The 16,962-nt window shown below is 31.9% G+C and overlaps 1 protein-coding gene across 10 annotated transcripts in view; it reads left to right on the top strand.

Moving 5' to 3' along the window:
- sif (guanine nucleotide exchange factor still life) overlaps positions 1–16,962 on the top strand; it is a 335,519-nt gene that overhangs the window by 34,695 nt on the left and 283,862 nt on the right. For 6 of the 10 annotated variants that reach the window (XM_075307986.1, XM_075307988.1, XM_075307987.1 and 3 more), the window contains exon 12: positions 7,247–7,376. In XM_075307986.1, coding sequence (XP_075164101.1) covers positions 7,247–7,376 — 130 coding nt within the window. Of the gene's footprint in view, positions 1–7,243; positions 7,377–16,962 lie in introns of all 10 variants that reach the window. The other 4 variants (XM_075307980.1, XM_075307978.1, XM_075307981.1 and 1 more) reach the window with 1 other exon arrangement.

Genomic DNA, 16,962 nt, shown 5'->3' with positions numbered 1-16,962 from the left:
TTAAAAAAAAAAAATAAAAAGCGATACATACACTGAAAACTATATATATTTTTTAAAATAGCGAAATTAATTGATCCAATTAATGTTTAATTAAAAATGCTGTAATTAAGAAATTGATAATATTTTCAACCGACTCCAATCAAAAAATGGAGCCAATTAAAAATTAATTGATTTATGTTATTTTTGTGACAGAATTTTTTTGATTAAAATTATTATTCAATAAATTAATATTTAATTAAAAAAAAAAAATTAAATGAATTAAAATTTTAATTGAAGAAATATTGTTGATAAAATTCTGTTTTTCTTTTTTTAGTGATCCATTTAATTTTTTAGATAAAATTTCTTCTATCATGAATATAAAAATATCAATCACTGATTTCAAATATAAATTTGATTGATTAATCATATAATTGATTTAATTTAATTAATCGCAAACATTTTTGGAATTAAAAGTTTAATTGAATTGCCTGCCATGAAATATTAAAAAAAAACGATTTTATTTTTGATTCAATTTTCAATTTATTGATTCAATTAATGTGTTAAACAAAACAAAAATTAATCAAAATCAAATCAAAAAATATTTTTTTTTCATTGTGATTGATAGAATTTCCACGAAAAGTAACTACAGAAATTATTTCGATTAAGGCCCAGTTTGTTTTTTATTGCTAAACTGAATCACTAGATGTATCTGCTAATGAAATTATGTCTCTCAAATGTTTGCGTTGAATTATATCAATAACATTTGTGCCTTTGATAAATTTCTGATTTAACAATCACAAAAGCAAGACAGTATAGCTGATATGTAATGCAACAAAATAAAGCGTATTTTTTTTTAAATTTATTTTTATACCCTCCACCATAAGATGTCGGGTATATTAACTTTGTCATTCCGTTTGTAACACATCGAAATATTGCTCTAAGACCCCATAAAGTATATATTCTGGGTCGTGGTGAAATTCTGAGTCGATCTGAGCATGTCCGTCCGTCTGTTGAAATCACGCTAACTCCCGAACGAAACAAGCTATCGACTTGAAACTTGGCACAAGTAGTTGTTATTGATGTAGGTCGGATGGTATTGCAAATGGGCCATATCGGTCTACTTTTACGTATAGCCCCATATAAACGGACCATTGTCTGGCGAATCCTCTAAGAGAAGCAAATTTCATCCGATCCGGCTGAAATTTGGTACATGGTGTTAGTATATGATCTCTAACAATCATGCAAAAAATGGTCCACATCGGTCCATAATTATATATGGGACCCCATATAAACCGATCCCCATAGTTTGGTTTGCGGAGGTTCAAAGAGAAACAAATTTCATCCGATCCGGCTGAAATTTGGTGCATGATGTTGGTATATGGTCTCTAATGACCATGTAAAAATTGGTCGAAATCGGTCCATAATTATATATAGCCCCCATATAAACGGACCCCCCGATTTGGCTTGCTGAGCCTCGAAGAGAAACAAATTTCATCCCGATCCGGCTGAAATTTGGTAAATGGTGTTGGTATATGGTCTCTAACAACCACGCAAAAATTGGTCCACATCGGTCCATAATTATATATGGGACCCCATATAAACCGATCCCCATAGTTTGGCTTGCGATTGCCCAAAGAGAAGCAAATTTCATCCGATCCGGCTGAAATTTGGTACATAGTGTTAGTATATGGTCTCTAACAACCATGCAAAAATTGGTCCATATCGGTCCACTTTTACGTATAGCCCCCATATAGACGGACCCCCAAATTTGGCTTGCGATTGCTCTAAGAGAGGCAAATTTCATCCGATCCGGCTGAAATTTGGTAAATGGTGTTGGTATATATGGTCTCTAACAACCACGCAAAAATTGCTCCACGTAGGACCCATATAAACCGATCCCCAGATTTGGTTTGCGGAGGCTCAAAGAGAAACAAATTTCATCCGATCCGGCTGAAATTTGGTGCATGATGTTGGTATATAGTCTCTAACAACCATGCAAAAATTGGTCCACGTCGGTCCATAATTATATATAGGACCCATATAAACCGATCCCCACATTTGACTTGCGGAGCTCTAAGAGAAGCAAATTTCATCCGATCTGCTTGAAATTTGGAACATGGTGTTAGTTCGGTTCAAATATGGAACGTGGTGTTAGTATATGGTCTCTAACAACCATGCAAAAATTGGTCCATGTCGATCTATAGTTATATATAGCCGATCCCCCCCAAAAATTGGCCCATATCGGTTCATAATCATGGTTACCACTCGAGCCAAAAATAATCTACCAAAATTTTATTTCTATAGAAAATTTTGTCAAAATTTTATTTCTATAGAAAATGTTGTCAAAAATTTATTTCTATAGAAAATTTTGTCAAAATTTTATTTCTATAGAAAATTTTGTTAAAATTTTATTTCTATAGAAAATTTTGTCAAAATTTTATTTCTGTAGAAAATTTTGTCAAAATTTTATTTCTATAGAAAATTTTGTCATAATTTTATTTCTATAGAATATTTTGTCAAAATTTTATTTCTATAGAAAATTTTGTTAAAATTTTATTTCTATAGAAAATTTTGTTAAAACTTTATTTCTACAGAAAATCTTGTCAAAATTTTATTTCTATAGAAAATTTTGTTAAAACTTTATTTCTATAGAAAATTTTGTCAAAACTTTATTTCTATAGAAAATTTTGTCAAAATTTTATTTCTATAGAAAATTTTGTCATAATTTTATTTCTATAGAAAATTTTGTCAAAATTTTATTTCTATAGAAAATGTTGTCAAAATTTTATTTCTATAGAAAATTTTGTTAAAACTTATTTCTATAGAAAATTTGTCAGAACTTTATTTCTATAGAAAATTTTGTCAAAATTTTATTTTTATAGAAGATTTTGTTAAAACTTTATTTCTATAGAAAATTTTGTCAAAATTTTATTTCTATAGAAAATTATGTCAAAACTTTATTTCTATAGAAAATTTTGTCAAAATCTTATTTCTATAGAAAATTTAGTCATAATTTTATTTCTGTAGAAAATGTTGTCAAAATTTTATTTCTATAGAAAATTTTGTCAAAATTTTATTTCTATAGAAAATTTTGTCAAAATTTTATTTCTATAGAAAATTTTGTCATAATTTTATTTCTATAGAAAATTTTGTCAAAATTTTATTTCTATAGAAAATTTTGTCAAACTGAATTATATACGTATTTAATCGGTCTTTTTTAATTTAATATATACCACGTATGGACTTACTTACAATTTAGAAGATGGTACCTTGCCATCGGCAAGCGTTACCGCAACCCAAGTAGTTCGATTGTGGATGGCAGTGTTTAGAAGAAGTTTCTACGCAATCCATGGTGGAGGGTACATAAGTTTCGGCCTGGCCAAACTTACGGCCGTATAAACTTGATTATTATTAAAAAGCACGAAATCACGAAAATAACATCAAATTGGCTACCTTTGTCCCGAATTGTGACCTTCAAACAACCGACAAAGCTATCAAACGCTGCACGAAAGTAGATCTGTGGTATTTTGGCTTATTCCGCCGGTTTGAGATGATCAACACGTTGGTGTTTTTTTTTTAGTTTCAACCTTATTCGCCAAAATGCCACAAGCAGATTGACATTTTAATGACCATTGTGCAGTAGTCATGAAGCGAGAAACCTTCTTTTAAAGCCATTATTGGTTGACGCTTGCTTAGTACAATTGTGCTGAGTCCTGTTGGAATGTCCATGCTATGCTGCCGAATTGTTTGTCTGTCCAGTGCTTCATTACAGCCTTTAGGACATTTTCACGATAATATTCGGCATTTATTTTGACCCCACAGTCTATGACTACGAGCGGAAAAGGCTTCTCATCGGAGGAAATCAAATTCGGTTTGACTTTAGTCTAAACTCATGTGTTCCATATGTGCTGTATTCGTTCTCGCTATATGTTCAGCTACCGATCAAACTTTCTAGCACTGCTTCAGATAATTTCTGATTTTGTTATCGTTAGTTTCACGTCCACTTGGAGCATGGGTAACAGCCCATAGAAGGAATATAATCAAACATATTTCAAGAGCACAACAATATTTTTGATCGGGGGAACTGTAACATGTTTGTCTCGGAAATGTATATGTTTGTGACATAAAAGTTCCACTTTCCCCGTCCAAAAAAAAAAACTTTTTGTTTTTTTGAAACATGTTAGAGGTATTTATGTGAATACCTCAGCGCCTGAAACTATGCAAATATTTCCTCCTTATAGAAAAGACAAAATGAGTTACTTAACATATCAGTAATTTACAAAGTGTAACCTTTGATGAAGTGGAGGCAAAGTGTTACTTAGGTTAATTCTAACCTAATTTATGGCAAAATTGTTTTATTTGGGGAATGGGTCCCCTCTCAGAAATGCAAATAGTATTTCTGAGTATTTCAACGATTTTCTAAGTGTTGCACCGTAATGTGAAATAACGCAATTTATATTAAAATTCAATAAATTTTTTACAAATTTTTATGAAAAATTAAAAAAAAATTGATCTGCTCTAGAAAATCAGTAATCATTTAAAAAGGAGAAAATTTATTTTTTAATTTACCAATTAGTTAGTTTTTTTTTGTGATATAAAAAGAATTTCATGTAAACCATTGCTTTAAACCTGATTTAATATACTGAATCGAATTCGAAAAAAAAACAGAATTAGTAATCATAAGCATTTGTGGGGGTAACATATAGGTCTGGGAGATAAACTGCAGTTGCACATTTAAGAAAATTAAGGGGTACATGTCTATGGGTGCTTTGTGTCAATCTGACTATGGCTCATAGTCAATGTTGCCAGGGAAAATGTTCGGTTTACCCTACAAGGACAAAAAAAGTTCCCTACTTTCCCATACATTTTCCAAACAATTTTCCCTACTATATTATTCGTTAAATTTAAAAAAATTTACAAAACAAAAATGGTTCTAAGTACTTTCTTATCTTAAAACATGAATATGCAACGTATATAACTTAGAATATAAATTTGTATTACCACAACCTTTGCCACAGTTGGTAGAATTCTACCCAAAATAGTAATTTTTTTGTTTTTGTTAAATCTCTATAAAAATAAAATTTTGGAAAAAGTTTCTATAAACAAATTTTTGTGAGAAAATTTTCTATAGAAAAAAATTTTGACAATAAATTCTATAGAAATAAAATTTTGAGAAAATATTTCACAGAAATAAAATTTTGAGAAAATTTTTTATAGAAATAATATTTTGAAAAAAATTTCTATAGAAATGCAATTTTGACAAAATGTTCCATAGAAATAAAATGTTGACACAATTTTCTACAGGAATAAAGTTTACCACACATTGTTAAAGATCAAGCCTTGCCGGCTTCTAATTTCCTCCTCTAGAGCCACCAAAATGTAAAAATTATTACAAATTGTGTTGAGTGAAAATGTCCTACATTGTGGCCCTACGTCCCTACAAGACGCTAAATATTAGAAAAACCCTACATATAGGGAATTTCCCCTACTTCTAGCATTACTGGCTGAGTTGATATTGCAACTACGGGGTTAGTATGCCACTAATATTGAGTCCATTATTAAACAAGAGAAAATCGCCCAATTAGTGTGGGTAATAAATACAAATTTGTAAAAATCGAGCAATAGTCTTATGTAAGAGTTACAAGTACGTATAAGTACGATCGGCTAGTACCATCAAATTTTGAAATTTGAGTAACATTGGTTAATAAATAAGAGTACTATGGCAAAATTTGGGAAAATCGAGCGATGCATATATATGGAAGCTATATCTAAATCTGAACCAATTTGCATAATATTTTGCGGGTTTGATTAATACCACAAAAGGTTACCTTGTGCAAGATTTGAGTAAGATCAGTTAAGAAATGAGGCCTGTATGGTCAAACATAAGGTTATTAGGGGCGAATTTTTCAAAATCGGGTGATACATATATGGGAGCTATATCTACATCTGAACCGATTTCGATGAAATTTTGATGGATCTAGGCAACTTTTAGTAAGATAGGTTAATACATAAGGGTTCTTTGGCCAAATTTGGGAAAATCGGGCTATACATATATATGGGAGCTATATCTAAATCTGAACCGATTTCGATGATTTTTTGCACATATAGTTAGTGCTATAGAGGACTACATTTAGCCAAATTTGGGTAAGATCGGTTGATAAATAAGGGTTTTATGGCCAAATTTAGAAAAATCGGGCGGTACATATATATGGGAGCTATAGCTAAATCTGAACCGATTTCGATGATTTTTTGCACATATAGTTAGTGCTATAGAAGATTATATTTAGCCAACTTTGAGTAAGATCGGTTGATAAATAAAGGTTTGGTTGCCAAATTTTGGAAAATCGGGCGATACATATATATGAGAGCTATATCTAAGTCGGAACCGATTTCGATTATTTTTTGCACATATAGTTAGTGCTATAGAAGATTATATTTAGCCAACTTTGAGTAAGATCGGTTGATAAATAAAGGTTTGGTTGCCAAATTTTGGAAAATCGGGCGATACATATATATGAGAGCTATATCTAAATCTGAACCGATTTGGATAAAATTTTGCAGACTTGAAGGGCGATGGAAAAGATTATCTTTTGCCAAATTTGGTGACGATCCGTTTGAAAAAACGCGCAACGTGACCCCATTTGTCGAAATCGGGCGATACATATATATGAGAGCTATATCTAAATTTGATCCGATTTCTTCAAAATTCAATAGCGTTCGTCCTTGTGCCCAAAAAACTCCCTGTACCAAATTTCATCATAATCGGTTAATAATTGCGACCAGAATCCTGTGAAGAACAAATACATGGACAGACGGACGGACGGACGGACGGACACCAAGCGCTAGATCGACTCAGGAGGTGGTTCTGAGTCGATCGGTATATATTTTATGGGGTCTAATATCAATATTTCTGGTAGGCACATTTTTTGGCCGATCAAACTTATTATACCCTGACCACTATGTGGTTTAGGGTATAAAAATCCCCAAATGCATGGAAATTCCCCACCAAACTTAAAAATTTCCTACCCTTCCGCGAAAAAATATCCTCCTCAATTTGGAGAAAATCCACAATACTGATCTAAACACAGAAAAGGGCATCACTCACTATCCCACTGAAATTCAATTAGGAGTATCCATTATTTAAAAAAAAAAAACAAACAAATAAATGTTCACATAAAAAGAGTATCTTTATATATAAAATGCATAAAATTATGTACGAAGGCAATCAAAAATATATAAAATTTCCTTTTTTTGTTTTCCAAAGCAGAGCCGAATTTATACGCCAGGACAGTTTGAGATCGGATTATCTGAGTGATCGTGATTCACGCTATGGCATTGTACAGCAGGCTTCCATAGAAAGTACCGATTCACGAATGTGTTATCTAACATCGTCTGAGGTAAGTGCTAAACATAATAATTTTTATTAAAAAAAAAATAAAAAAAAAATAATAATACAAAAAAAAATATAAGAACAAAAAATTCTGGACTTTGCAAAACTTGAACTCAATCAGTTACTAGCTTGAAAATTTTAACAGGTTTAAATTATACAAAACAAAGTTATTTTCTAAATTTCAATGTTCGGTGCAACCGGAAGTACTCGTAATTTCCTATAGTCATCTGTTTCAGAGATCCCGTCTTTTTTTTATTATATAATGGTTAACCCAAATGAAATGAATTTGCATTTGGTAATAAAATGTAAAAGTAAGAAATTTTGCGAAAATTATTTAAACTACTCGTACTTATAAAAGAAAATTGAATGGAGTATATTTTTGGATAATTCTCAACATAAATGCTTTTTTTATATTTATTTTTTATATATTGTGTAGTAACACACACATATTTTTTTCTGATTCAATCACAAAATTAATTGATCCAATTAATTTTTTAATTGAAATCTCTTCAATTACACACAAAGAAATTTTCACTAAAATTGAGCCAACGAACACTTTTCATTGATACAACGAAACATTTCCAATAAGACAATGAAAATATTCGTTAATAATACGAAAAGTTTCGTTGACTATCAGAAAATTCGTTACAGTAATGAAAAAATTCGTTATATCAATGAATTTGTTTCATTGGCTCAATTTTAATGACACATTTCATTAATATAACGAAACTTTTTCTACCAGTGTACAGAAATAATAGTATCAATTAAAAAAAAGTATATACAGCCGTAACTTCGGCCAGGCCGAATCTTATGTATCCTCCACCATGGGTTGCGTAGAAACTTGTACTAGAGACTGTCATCCACAGTCGAATTACTTGGCTTGCCGTAACACTTGCCGATGGCAAGGTATCTTAAACTTCCTAACACCGTCTTCTAAATTGCAAGGTAGTCCATACGTGGTATATATTAAACTAAACAAGTATATACGGCCGTAAGTTCGGCCAGGCCGAAGCTCCCTCCATCATGGATTGCGTACAAACTTCTTCTAAACACTGCCATCCACAATCGAATTACTTAAGTTGCGGTAACGTTTGCCGATGGCAAGGTATCTTAAAATCTCCTAACACCGTCTTCTAAATTGTATGTAAGTCCATATATATTAAATCAAAAAAGATCGATCAAATATGTATATAATTCAGTTTGACAAAATTTTCTATAGATATAAAATTTTGATAAAAAATTTTGACAACATTTTTTTAAGAAATAAAATTTTGATAAAATTCTCTATAGAAATAAAATTTTGACAAACTTTTCTATAGAAATAAAATTTTAACAAAACTTTTCTATAGAAATAAAATTTTGACAACATTTTCTATCGAAATAAAATTTTGACAAAATTTTCTATAGAAATAAAATTTTGGTAAATTATTTTTGGCTCGAGTGGCAACCATGATTATGAACCGAATAAAATTTTAACATAATTTTCTATAGAAATAAAATTTTGAAAAAAATTTCTATAGAAATAAAATTTTGGTAGATTATTTTTGGCTCGAGTGGTAACCATGTTATGAACCGATATGGACCAATTTTTGTGTGATTGAAGATCGGCTATATATAACTATAGACCGATATGGACCGATTTCGGTATGGTTGTTAGCGGCCATATACTAACATCACGTACCAAATTTCAACCGAATCGGATGAATTTTGATCTTTCAAGGGGCTCCGGAGTTCAAATCTGGGGATCGGTTTATATGGGGGCTATATATAATTATGAACCGATTTCGACCAATGTTTGCATGGTCATTAGAGACCATTCTTACACCATGTACCAAATTTCAGCCGGATCGGATGAAACTTGCTTCTCTTAGAGACTCCGTAGGTAAAATCTGGGGATCGATTTGTATGGGGGCTATATATAATAATGGACCGATGTGGACCAATTTGTGCATTGTTTGGTAGATATTATATGCTGACACCATGTGCCAGGTTTCAGCCGGATCGGATGAAATTTGCTTCTTTTAGAAGCTCCGCAAGCCAAATCTGGTGATCGGTTTATATGGGGGCTATATATAATTATGGACCGATGTGGACCAATTTTTGCATGGTTGCTAGAGATTATATGCTGACACCATGTACCAAATTTCAGCAGGATCGGAAGAAATTTGCTTCTCTTAGAAGCTCGGAAAGCCAAATCGGGGGATCGGTTTATATGGGGGCTATATATAATAATGGACCGATGTGGACCAATTTTTGCATGGTTGTTAGAGATTATATGCTGACACCATGTACCAAATTTCAGCCGGATCGGATGAAATTTGCTTCTCTTAGAGGCTCGGCAAGCCAAATCGGGGGATCGATTTATATGGGTGCTATATATAATTATGGACCGATATGGACCAATTTTTGCATAGTTGTTTGAGACCATATGCTTACGCCATGTGCCAAATTTCAGCCGGATCGGATGAAATTTCCTTCCTTTAGAGGCTCCGCTAGCCAAAGCGGTGGCCGCTAGCCAAAGACGGACGGACGGACGGGCATGCTCAGAACGACCCAGAATATATATATTCTATGGGGTCTTAGAGCAATATTTCGATGTGTTACAAACGGAATGAAAAAGTTAATATACCCCCATCCTATGGTGGAGGGTATAAAAAAATAATTGGAAGTTAATTAAAAAATTAATTGATCCAATTAAAAAATTAATTAAACTATTCATTTTTGTGATTGACTTTAGTTTCAAATAAAAAAATTTGTTGAATCAATTAAATTTTTATTTGAATATTTTTTAAAACTCAATTAAGACTTTAATTGGAAAAATTTTCGTGAAATTGTTTGTCTGTGTAGGTAAATATTATGGTATTTGCTTTTTTTAACCATTATTAACCATTGTGAATTTTTGTTATTTAATTATGTTTTACGCGAAAAAACCCATGAATATCGATATTTATTAGCATTTTTTTATGTGGAAATTTATCGATATATTTTATTTTTAATATGATTAAGATTATAAAATTGTTGGCTTTAGGCGTATTTCATACTCCAAAGGCAATTACTAGTTGTAATGACATTTATTTAGATTTCTAGGCTATAAATTGTTCAATTATTCTAGGCTATACAATTTGTTCGATTACAGGTTCCCATACTTTCACATATGGTACACCATTGCGTATGAATATTACGAATTGTACATTATTGCGTATGAGTGTTATTAATTCTCAAGATATTTAGAAAAACTCCTTATATTTTTGGCAAATATAAACATATTTTCGTACAATAAAACGATTTTGAAAGATAATAAAACTAGCTCCAATTATATCCCCATGTATAGTAACGATGTGTAATTAACTCAACCTGAAAACAAATTCCATGAAAAATAGTCCTGATGTGGTTAGATCAAAAAAAAATTCTGCAAGGTACATTTTCATATAGACCATATATAACACACAACATTGACTCGATATAACGTAATCTTAGATTAGATTTCGATTTTAAAACTATAAAATTGTTTTCAATATATTACAATATTATGAAGAAAATCGAGGACAGATTATCCTTTTAGAGCTTTTTTTTTAGGTTAGATTATGTGTAGTGGCAGCCGGATATTTCAGATTTACTTAGACTATTTAGTACATTGTGATACCACGGAGGTGAACTACTCTCTTATCACTGATGATTACTGTCCGATTCTATGTTTAACTAAATAACAAGAAGTGGGCTAATCCACCGTTGAAATACTTTTCGGTGTTTTGTCGAAACATGCACCGCTGTGGCTTCAAAGTTCTTTATTGTCTTGCGATTTCGAACTTTAGACGATTTAAGTATAGCCTTCGACTTGACATCCCAGCAAAAAACGAGCTTCCAAAAAAGTAGTTTGGATCCCCAATCTGTGATCCGGAAGTAGTGCAAACTTGGATCATCTCCAATGAATTTTACATGGGCTTGTCATAGGACGGAAATACTCCCTTTTTGGATCCTTTGCATTGCTTTAGAAGTTGTGCCCTGGAAGTTAATTTGAATGAAGAAATTTAAAAAGCGAAAAAAAAAATGTTTAACAATTTCAATTTTTTTCATCAATATGTTTTATTACACAATTATTTTCCTATTATCTAATTTTTTACAATTTGAAAAACTTTTTCGCTTCGACCAGGGGTTGAACCTGGGTTTGCTGGCACCATAACAGAACGCCTTAGCACACTCAGCCACAAACGCCATTGGACATAAAGCGTCGAAAGGTCAATTCAAATGTTTGTGATATGATCGTAATACGACACCAAGGAATAAAATTCTAATTGCTTCTCGAGATGTTCTTTATTAGTATGAACGAAAAAATAAGAAACGCAGGTTCAAATCTCACCAGCGGCAATTTTTTTATATATTTTTCTAAAAAAATATTTTTTTATGTCATGCATCGTTTTTATTTTTTATTTTCGGCATATATTTTCGTATAAATATATTTTTTCCATTAAAAATCAACAAAAAAAATAAAAATTCTAGTAATTTGCAAAACCTTCTCAAAAGAACTTCCATGGAGGCGTAAAAGTCAAACGGCACAGGTTCAAATCCCAGCGGGGATGAAATTTATTTTTTTTTTATTATTTTTTTTACTTTTTTATTAATTTCTATTTTTTTTTAGTTTTTTTTTTTATTAGTTTTCTATTTTTTTGTAAAATTTAATTATACAAAATTTGCACTTAAAATAGCCTGATTGCGTTCTTTCTAATACTTGTCCACAAGGACTGCATCGGAAGTAGAAAAAAATCATTGGGGGATCCCAAGATGCGCTTTAGAAGAAATGTTTGTGCACTTGTCCAAAAGGACTGCATCGGAAGTGGAAAAAAATTATTGGTGGATCCCAAGATGTGCTTTAGAAGAAATGTTTGTGGACTTGTCCAAAAGGACTGCATCGGAAGTTGAAAAAACTCGATGGGGGATTCTGGGATGGGCTTTAAAAGAAATGTTTGTGGAACAACTTCCAATTTTTTTGCTGGGATTGTATATAAATTCAGAGCAGTGAGCTACCCGGTTTTGGAAAATCTTCGAAATAAATGCCTAATTTGTTTTTTTCTTTCATACCTAGGCTTTTTCATGTATACCCAGGAAAAAAAAGCGTCTTCAAAAAAGCAGTGAAAATGTTCTTTTTGGGATCCGGAAGTGGTGCAAAATTGGCGCAGAAGTGATGAATTTAACATGGGATTGCCATAGCACGGATGCCCACCATTTCAAAAGCCGTTGAAATTCACATATATTGTGATATTTTGCTAAATAAATAATTTATATATTTTTTATGATTTTTTATGCATTCTTCTTACACTTGTCTGAAACGTATGACTTCAAAAATTTTCAAAAAATCGCAATTTTTCTAGAATGGATAGTGCATTTTTTTCGAAAAAATTTTAATAATTTGTACCATTTTATTAATTGACACCTATTTGAAACAAAAATGTTAAAATTACCCTATAAAAATATGAAAAAAAGGGAGTTATAAAAAGTTGAATTAAAAGAACTTCCTCTGTAGGTAAAAAATAAAGAACATCTTCGGGAAGACATTTTTGTAAGTGATTTTGAAGTTGTGCCTTCCAATTTTTTTGCTGAATAATCAAGTTATAATAGTACTCGAATGTACCTATTTTTCACTATAGCCATAATGGACTTAAAAAAAATATATTAATTATTTTTTCATGACTTCATTTTCACTGTCCATTGCCTTAACATCCCAGCACAAAAAATTGGAAGTTGTTCAACAAACATTTCTTTTAAAGCCCATCCCAGAATCCCCCTTCGATTTTTTTCAACTTCCGATGCAGTCCTTTTGGACAAGTCCACAAACATTTCTTCTAAAGCGCATCTTGGGATCCCCCAATGACTTTTTTTCTACTTCCGATGCAGTCCTTTTGGACAAGTCCACAAACATTTCTTCTAAAGCTCATCTTGGGATCCCCCAATGACTTTTTTTCTACTTCCGATGCAGTGGACAAGTATTAGAAAGTACCCAATCAGGCTATTTTAAGTGCAAATTTTGGACAATTAAATTTCACAAAAGAAAAAAAATAGAAAATTAATAAAAAAGTAAAAAAAATAATAATAAAAAAATAAAGTGCATCCCCGCTGGGATTTGAATCTATGTCGTTTGACTTTTTCGCTTCCATGGAAGTTCTTTTGAGAAGAGTTTGCAAATTACAAGGATTTTTAATTTTTTTGTTGATTTTTAATACAACAAAAAAAATATATATATATTTATACGAAAATATATGCCGAAAATAAAAAATAAAAACGATGCAAAACATAAAAAATATTTAATAAAAAAATTGCCTCTGGTGATATTTGAACCTGCGTCTCTTATTTTTTCCTTCATAGTAATAAAGAACATTTCGGGAAGCAATTAGAATGTTATTCTTTGGTGTCGTATTACGATCATATCACAAACATTTGAATTGACCTTTCGACGCTTTATGTTCAATGGCGTTTGTGGCTGAGTGTGTTAAGGCGTTCTGTTATGGTGCCATCAAACCCAGGTTCAACCCCTGGTCGGTGCGAAAAAGTTTTTCAAATTGTAAAAAATTAGATAATAGGAAAATATTGGTGTAATAAAAAATATGGTTGAAAAAAAAATGAAATTTGTTGAAAAAAAAATATTTTTTGCGTCCCAGAAAAAAAAGCGTCGACAAAAAAATAGTGAAAATGTTCTTTTTGGATCCGGAAGTGGTGAAAAATTGACGCATAAGCGATTAATTTAACATGGGCTTGTCATAGCACGGATGCCCACCATTTCAACAGCCGTTGCACTGAATTTGCATCACTTCTTTAGGTGTGATACGAATTCAAAGTTTTGGATGTAAATTAAGAAAAATTGTGATATTTTGTCAAATAAATAATTTTTATAACTTTTTATAATTTTTAATGGATTCTAACGCTTGTCGGAAACGTTTTACCTGAAATATTTTCAAAAATTGACAATATTTTCAGATTGGATTTAGTATATTTTTCGACAAGATTTAAATGATTTGTACCACTTTATGAATTTTTACTCTGTTTTTAACCTATTTGAAACAAAAAAAGTTTAAATTACCCATTAAAAGTATGAAAAAACCAAGTTATAAAAAATTGAATTACAAGAACTTCCTGGATAGTTAGAATAAAGAACATCATTGGGAGTGCATCTTCTGGAAGTGCTTTTAAAGTTGTGCCTTTGGAAGAACTTCCAAATTTTTTTGCCCTTGCATCTAAACCAATGCAAGGGATCCAAAAAAGGAGTACTTCCGTCCTATGACAAGCCCATGTAAAATTCATTGGAGATGATCCAAGTTTACACTACTTCCGGATCACAGATTGGGGATCCAAACAACTTTTTTGGAAGCTCTTTTTTTGCTGGGATTATCCAATGACTGCATCAACTTTATTTTGTCCTTTAGGCCGTGACCCTATCTAATGTACATATAATGTTAAATTTTACTATATTTGGAAAATTTTGTATTGTTATTAAAATTTTTGTATCCTAAACCTGTAGACAAAATTATGACCCATAACCTTTGCTTAAAAATGGATAATTACTTATAAGCCAGGATTCAACTAAAGCTTTTGCTTTTGTTTACTAATTCTAATTTATAGAGAAAAATGATAATATCCATATGATCCACTTTGATCTATTTACTTCAAAATCTACCGTGTTGTATCAATGGGCCATTCTGATCTCATTTGTTTGTCTCTCTTTCCCTGCATTACTATTGGCCACTCCTTAATGTCGTTACATATTTAACTCACCACACCATCATACCATCACATATTATACTCGTATTTGAATCATGTCAGTAACCATTGCTTTTTAATAGGACACAAATATGCAAAGCTAAAACAACAACAACAATTTACAAAAAAGTTTGATGACCTATTTACAGTTAGAGAGAAAATTTTACTGGGCCAGTTTAGCATCCAACATCAAAATAATTACCCAAATTAACTTTTGTATTCCCCAACTACACCACTGTTCAAAGAATAGAAAAACAAAACGAACAAGTATATACAGCAGTAAATTCGGCCGGGCCGAATTTTAAATACCCACCACCATGAATTAAATATGATAGTTTACTTTGAAAACTCTTCGTCGTAGTGATAATATATAGAATTGTAAGGGTTTGATGACAAATCTTCTCCCAAGGCAGTCAGCTCCCGAAGGCAACTTTAAAGATTCTACCTATGAAGACCAGATAAGATTCTAGATTTATGAGAACCAATTTTGTTTGAGTTTTAGAGAAATTATAAACATATCGTGTATATGATTAAATTACGCCTTGATTTAAAATATTAAATCTGCAGATTTTTTCCATCATTATTTAAATAAATACGATTAGTAAAATCTGGAAATTTTACTTTCAGTTTGAAGCAATTTTCATGATCAGTGCGCCTGCTATTTTAGAGAATTTTAGAGTTGAATAAACGAAAATACTTAATAAGAAAAGGAAATTTCGTTTGTCTAAAATTTCATTATAGATTACTAATTTCCAGCAAATCGGATAAAAACTACGGATTCTAGAAGCCCAAGAAATAAAGCCGGGAGATCGGTGTATATGGGGGCTATACCAAAACATGGACCGATAGGTACCATTTGCTACTCATATATTTGTGATCTTAAAATACCTCCAGAATTTCAAACAAATTGGCTAGAAAACATAGTCTCTAGACGCCCAAGAAGATCAGTCTATATGGGGGTTATACCAAAAAATGGACCGATATACCTCAATTTCGGTACACTTATTTGTGGTCTAAAAATACCTCTACATTTCGAATTTCAGGCAAATCGGGTAATAAATACAGTTTATAGAAGCTCAAGAATTTCAGGCAAAGCGGGTGGTAAATATAGTTTCTAGAAGCCCAAGAAGCAAAATCGGGAGATCGGTCTATATGGGGGTTATACCAAAAATGGACCGATGGGCACCATTTTCGGCACACCTTTTTATGGTCCCAAAAGAACTCTAGATTTTCAATTTCAGGAAAATCGGATAGAAAATATAGTTTCTAGAAGCCCAAGAAGCGAAATCGGGAGATCAGTCTCTATGGGGCCTATATCAAAACATAGACCGATGAGCACCATTTTCGGCACACCTTTTTATGGTCGTCAAATGCCTCTAGATTTCTAATTTCAGGCAAATCGTATTGTAAATATAGTTTCTAGAAACCCTAGAAGCAAAATCGGGATATCGGTCTATTTGGTATATGGGGGCTATATCAAAACATGGACCGATACGGACCATTTTCGACTCACCTCTTTATGGTCCCAAAATACCTCTAGGTTTTCAATTTCATACAAATCGGATAGAAAATACTGTTTCTAGACGCGCAAGAAGCAAAATCGGGAGCTCGGTCTATATGGGGGCTATACCAAAACATGGACCGATACGGACCATTTTCGACACACCTCTTTATAGTCCCACAATACCTCTAGATTTCCAATTTCAGGCAAATCGGATGGTAAATATAGTTTCTAAACGCCCCAGAAGCAAAATCGGGAGATCGGTCTATATGGCGGCTATATCAAAACATGGACCGATACGGACCATTTTCGACACACCTCTTTATGGTCCCAAAATACCTCTGGA

This window comes from Haematobia irritans, chromosome 4, assembly GCF_050003625.1.
Source record: "Haematobia irritans isolate KBUSLIRL chromosome 4, ASM5000362v1, whole genome shotgun sequence".
NCBI lineage: Eukaryota > Metazoa > Arthropoda > Insecta > Diptera > Muscidae > Haematobia > Haematobia irritans.
Note: the sequence above shows the minus strand (reverse complement) of the source record. Positions and strands in the feature narration are given on the sequence as shown.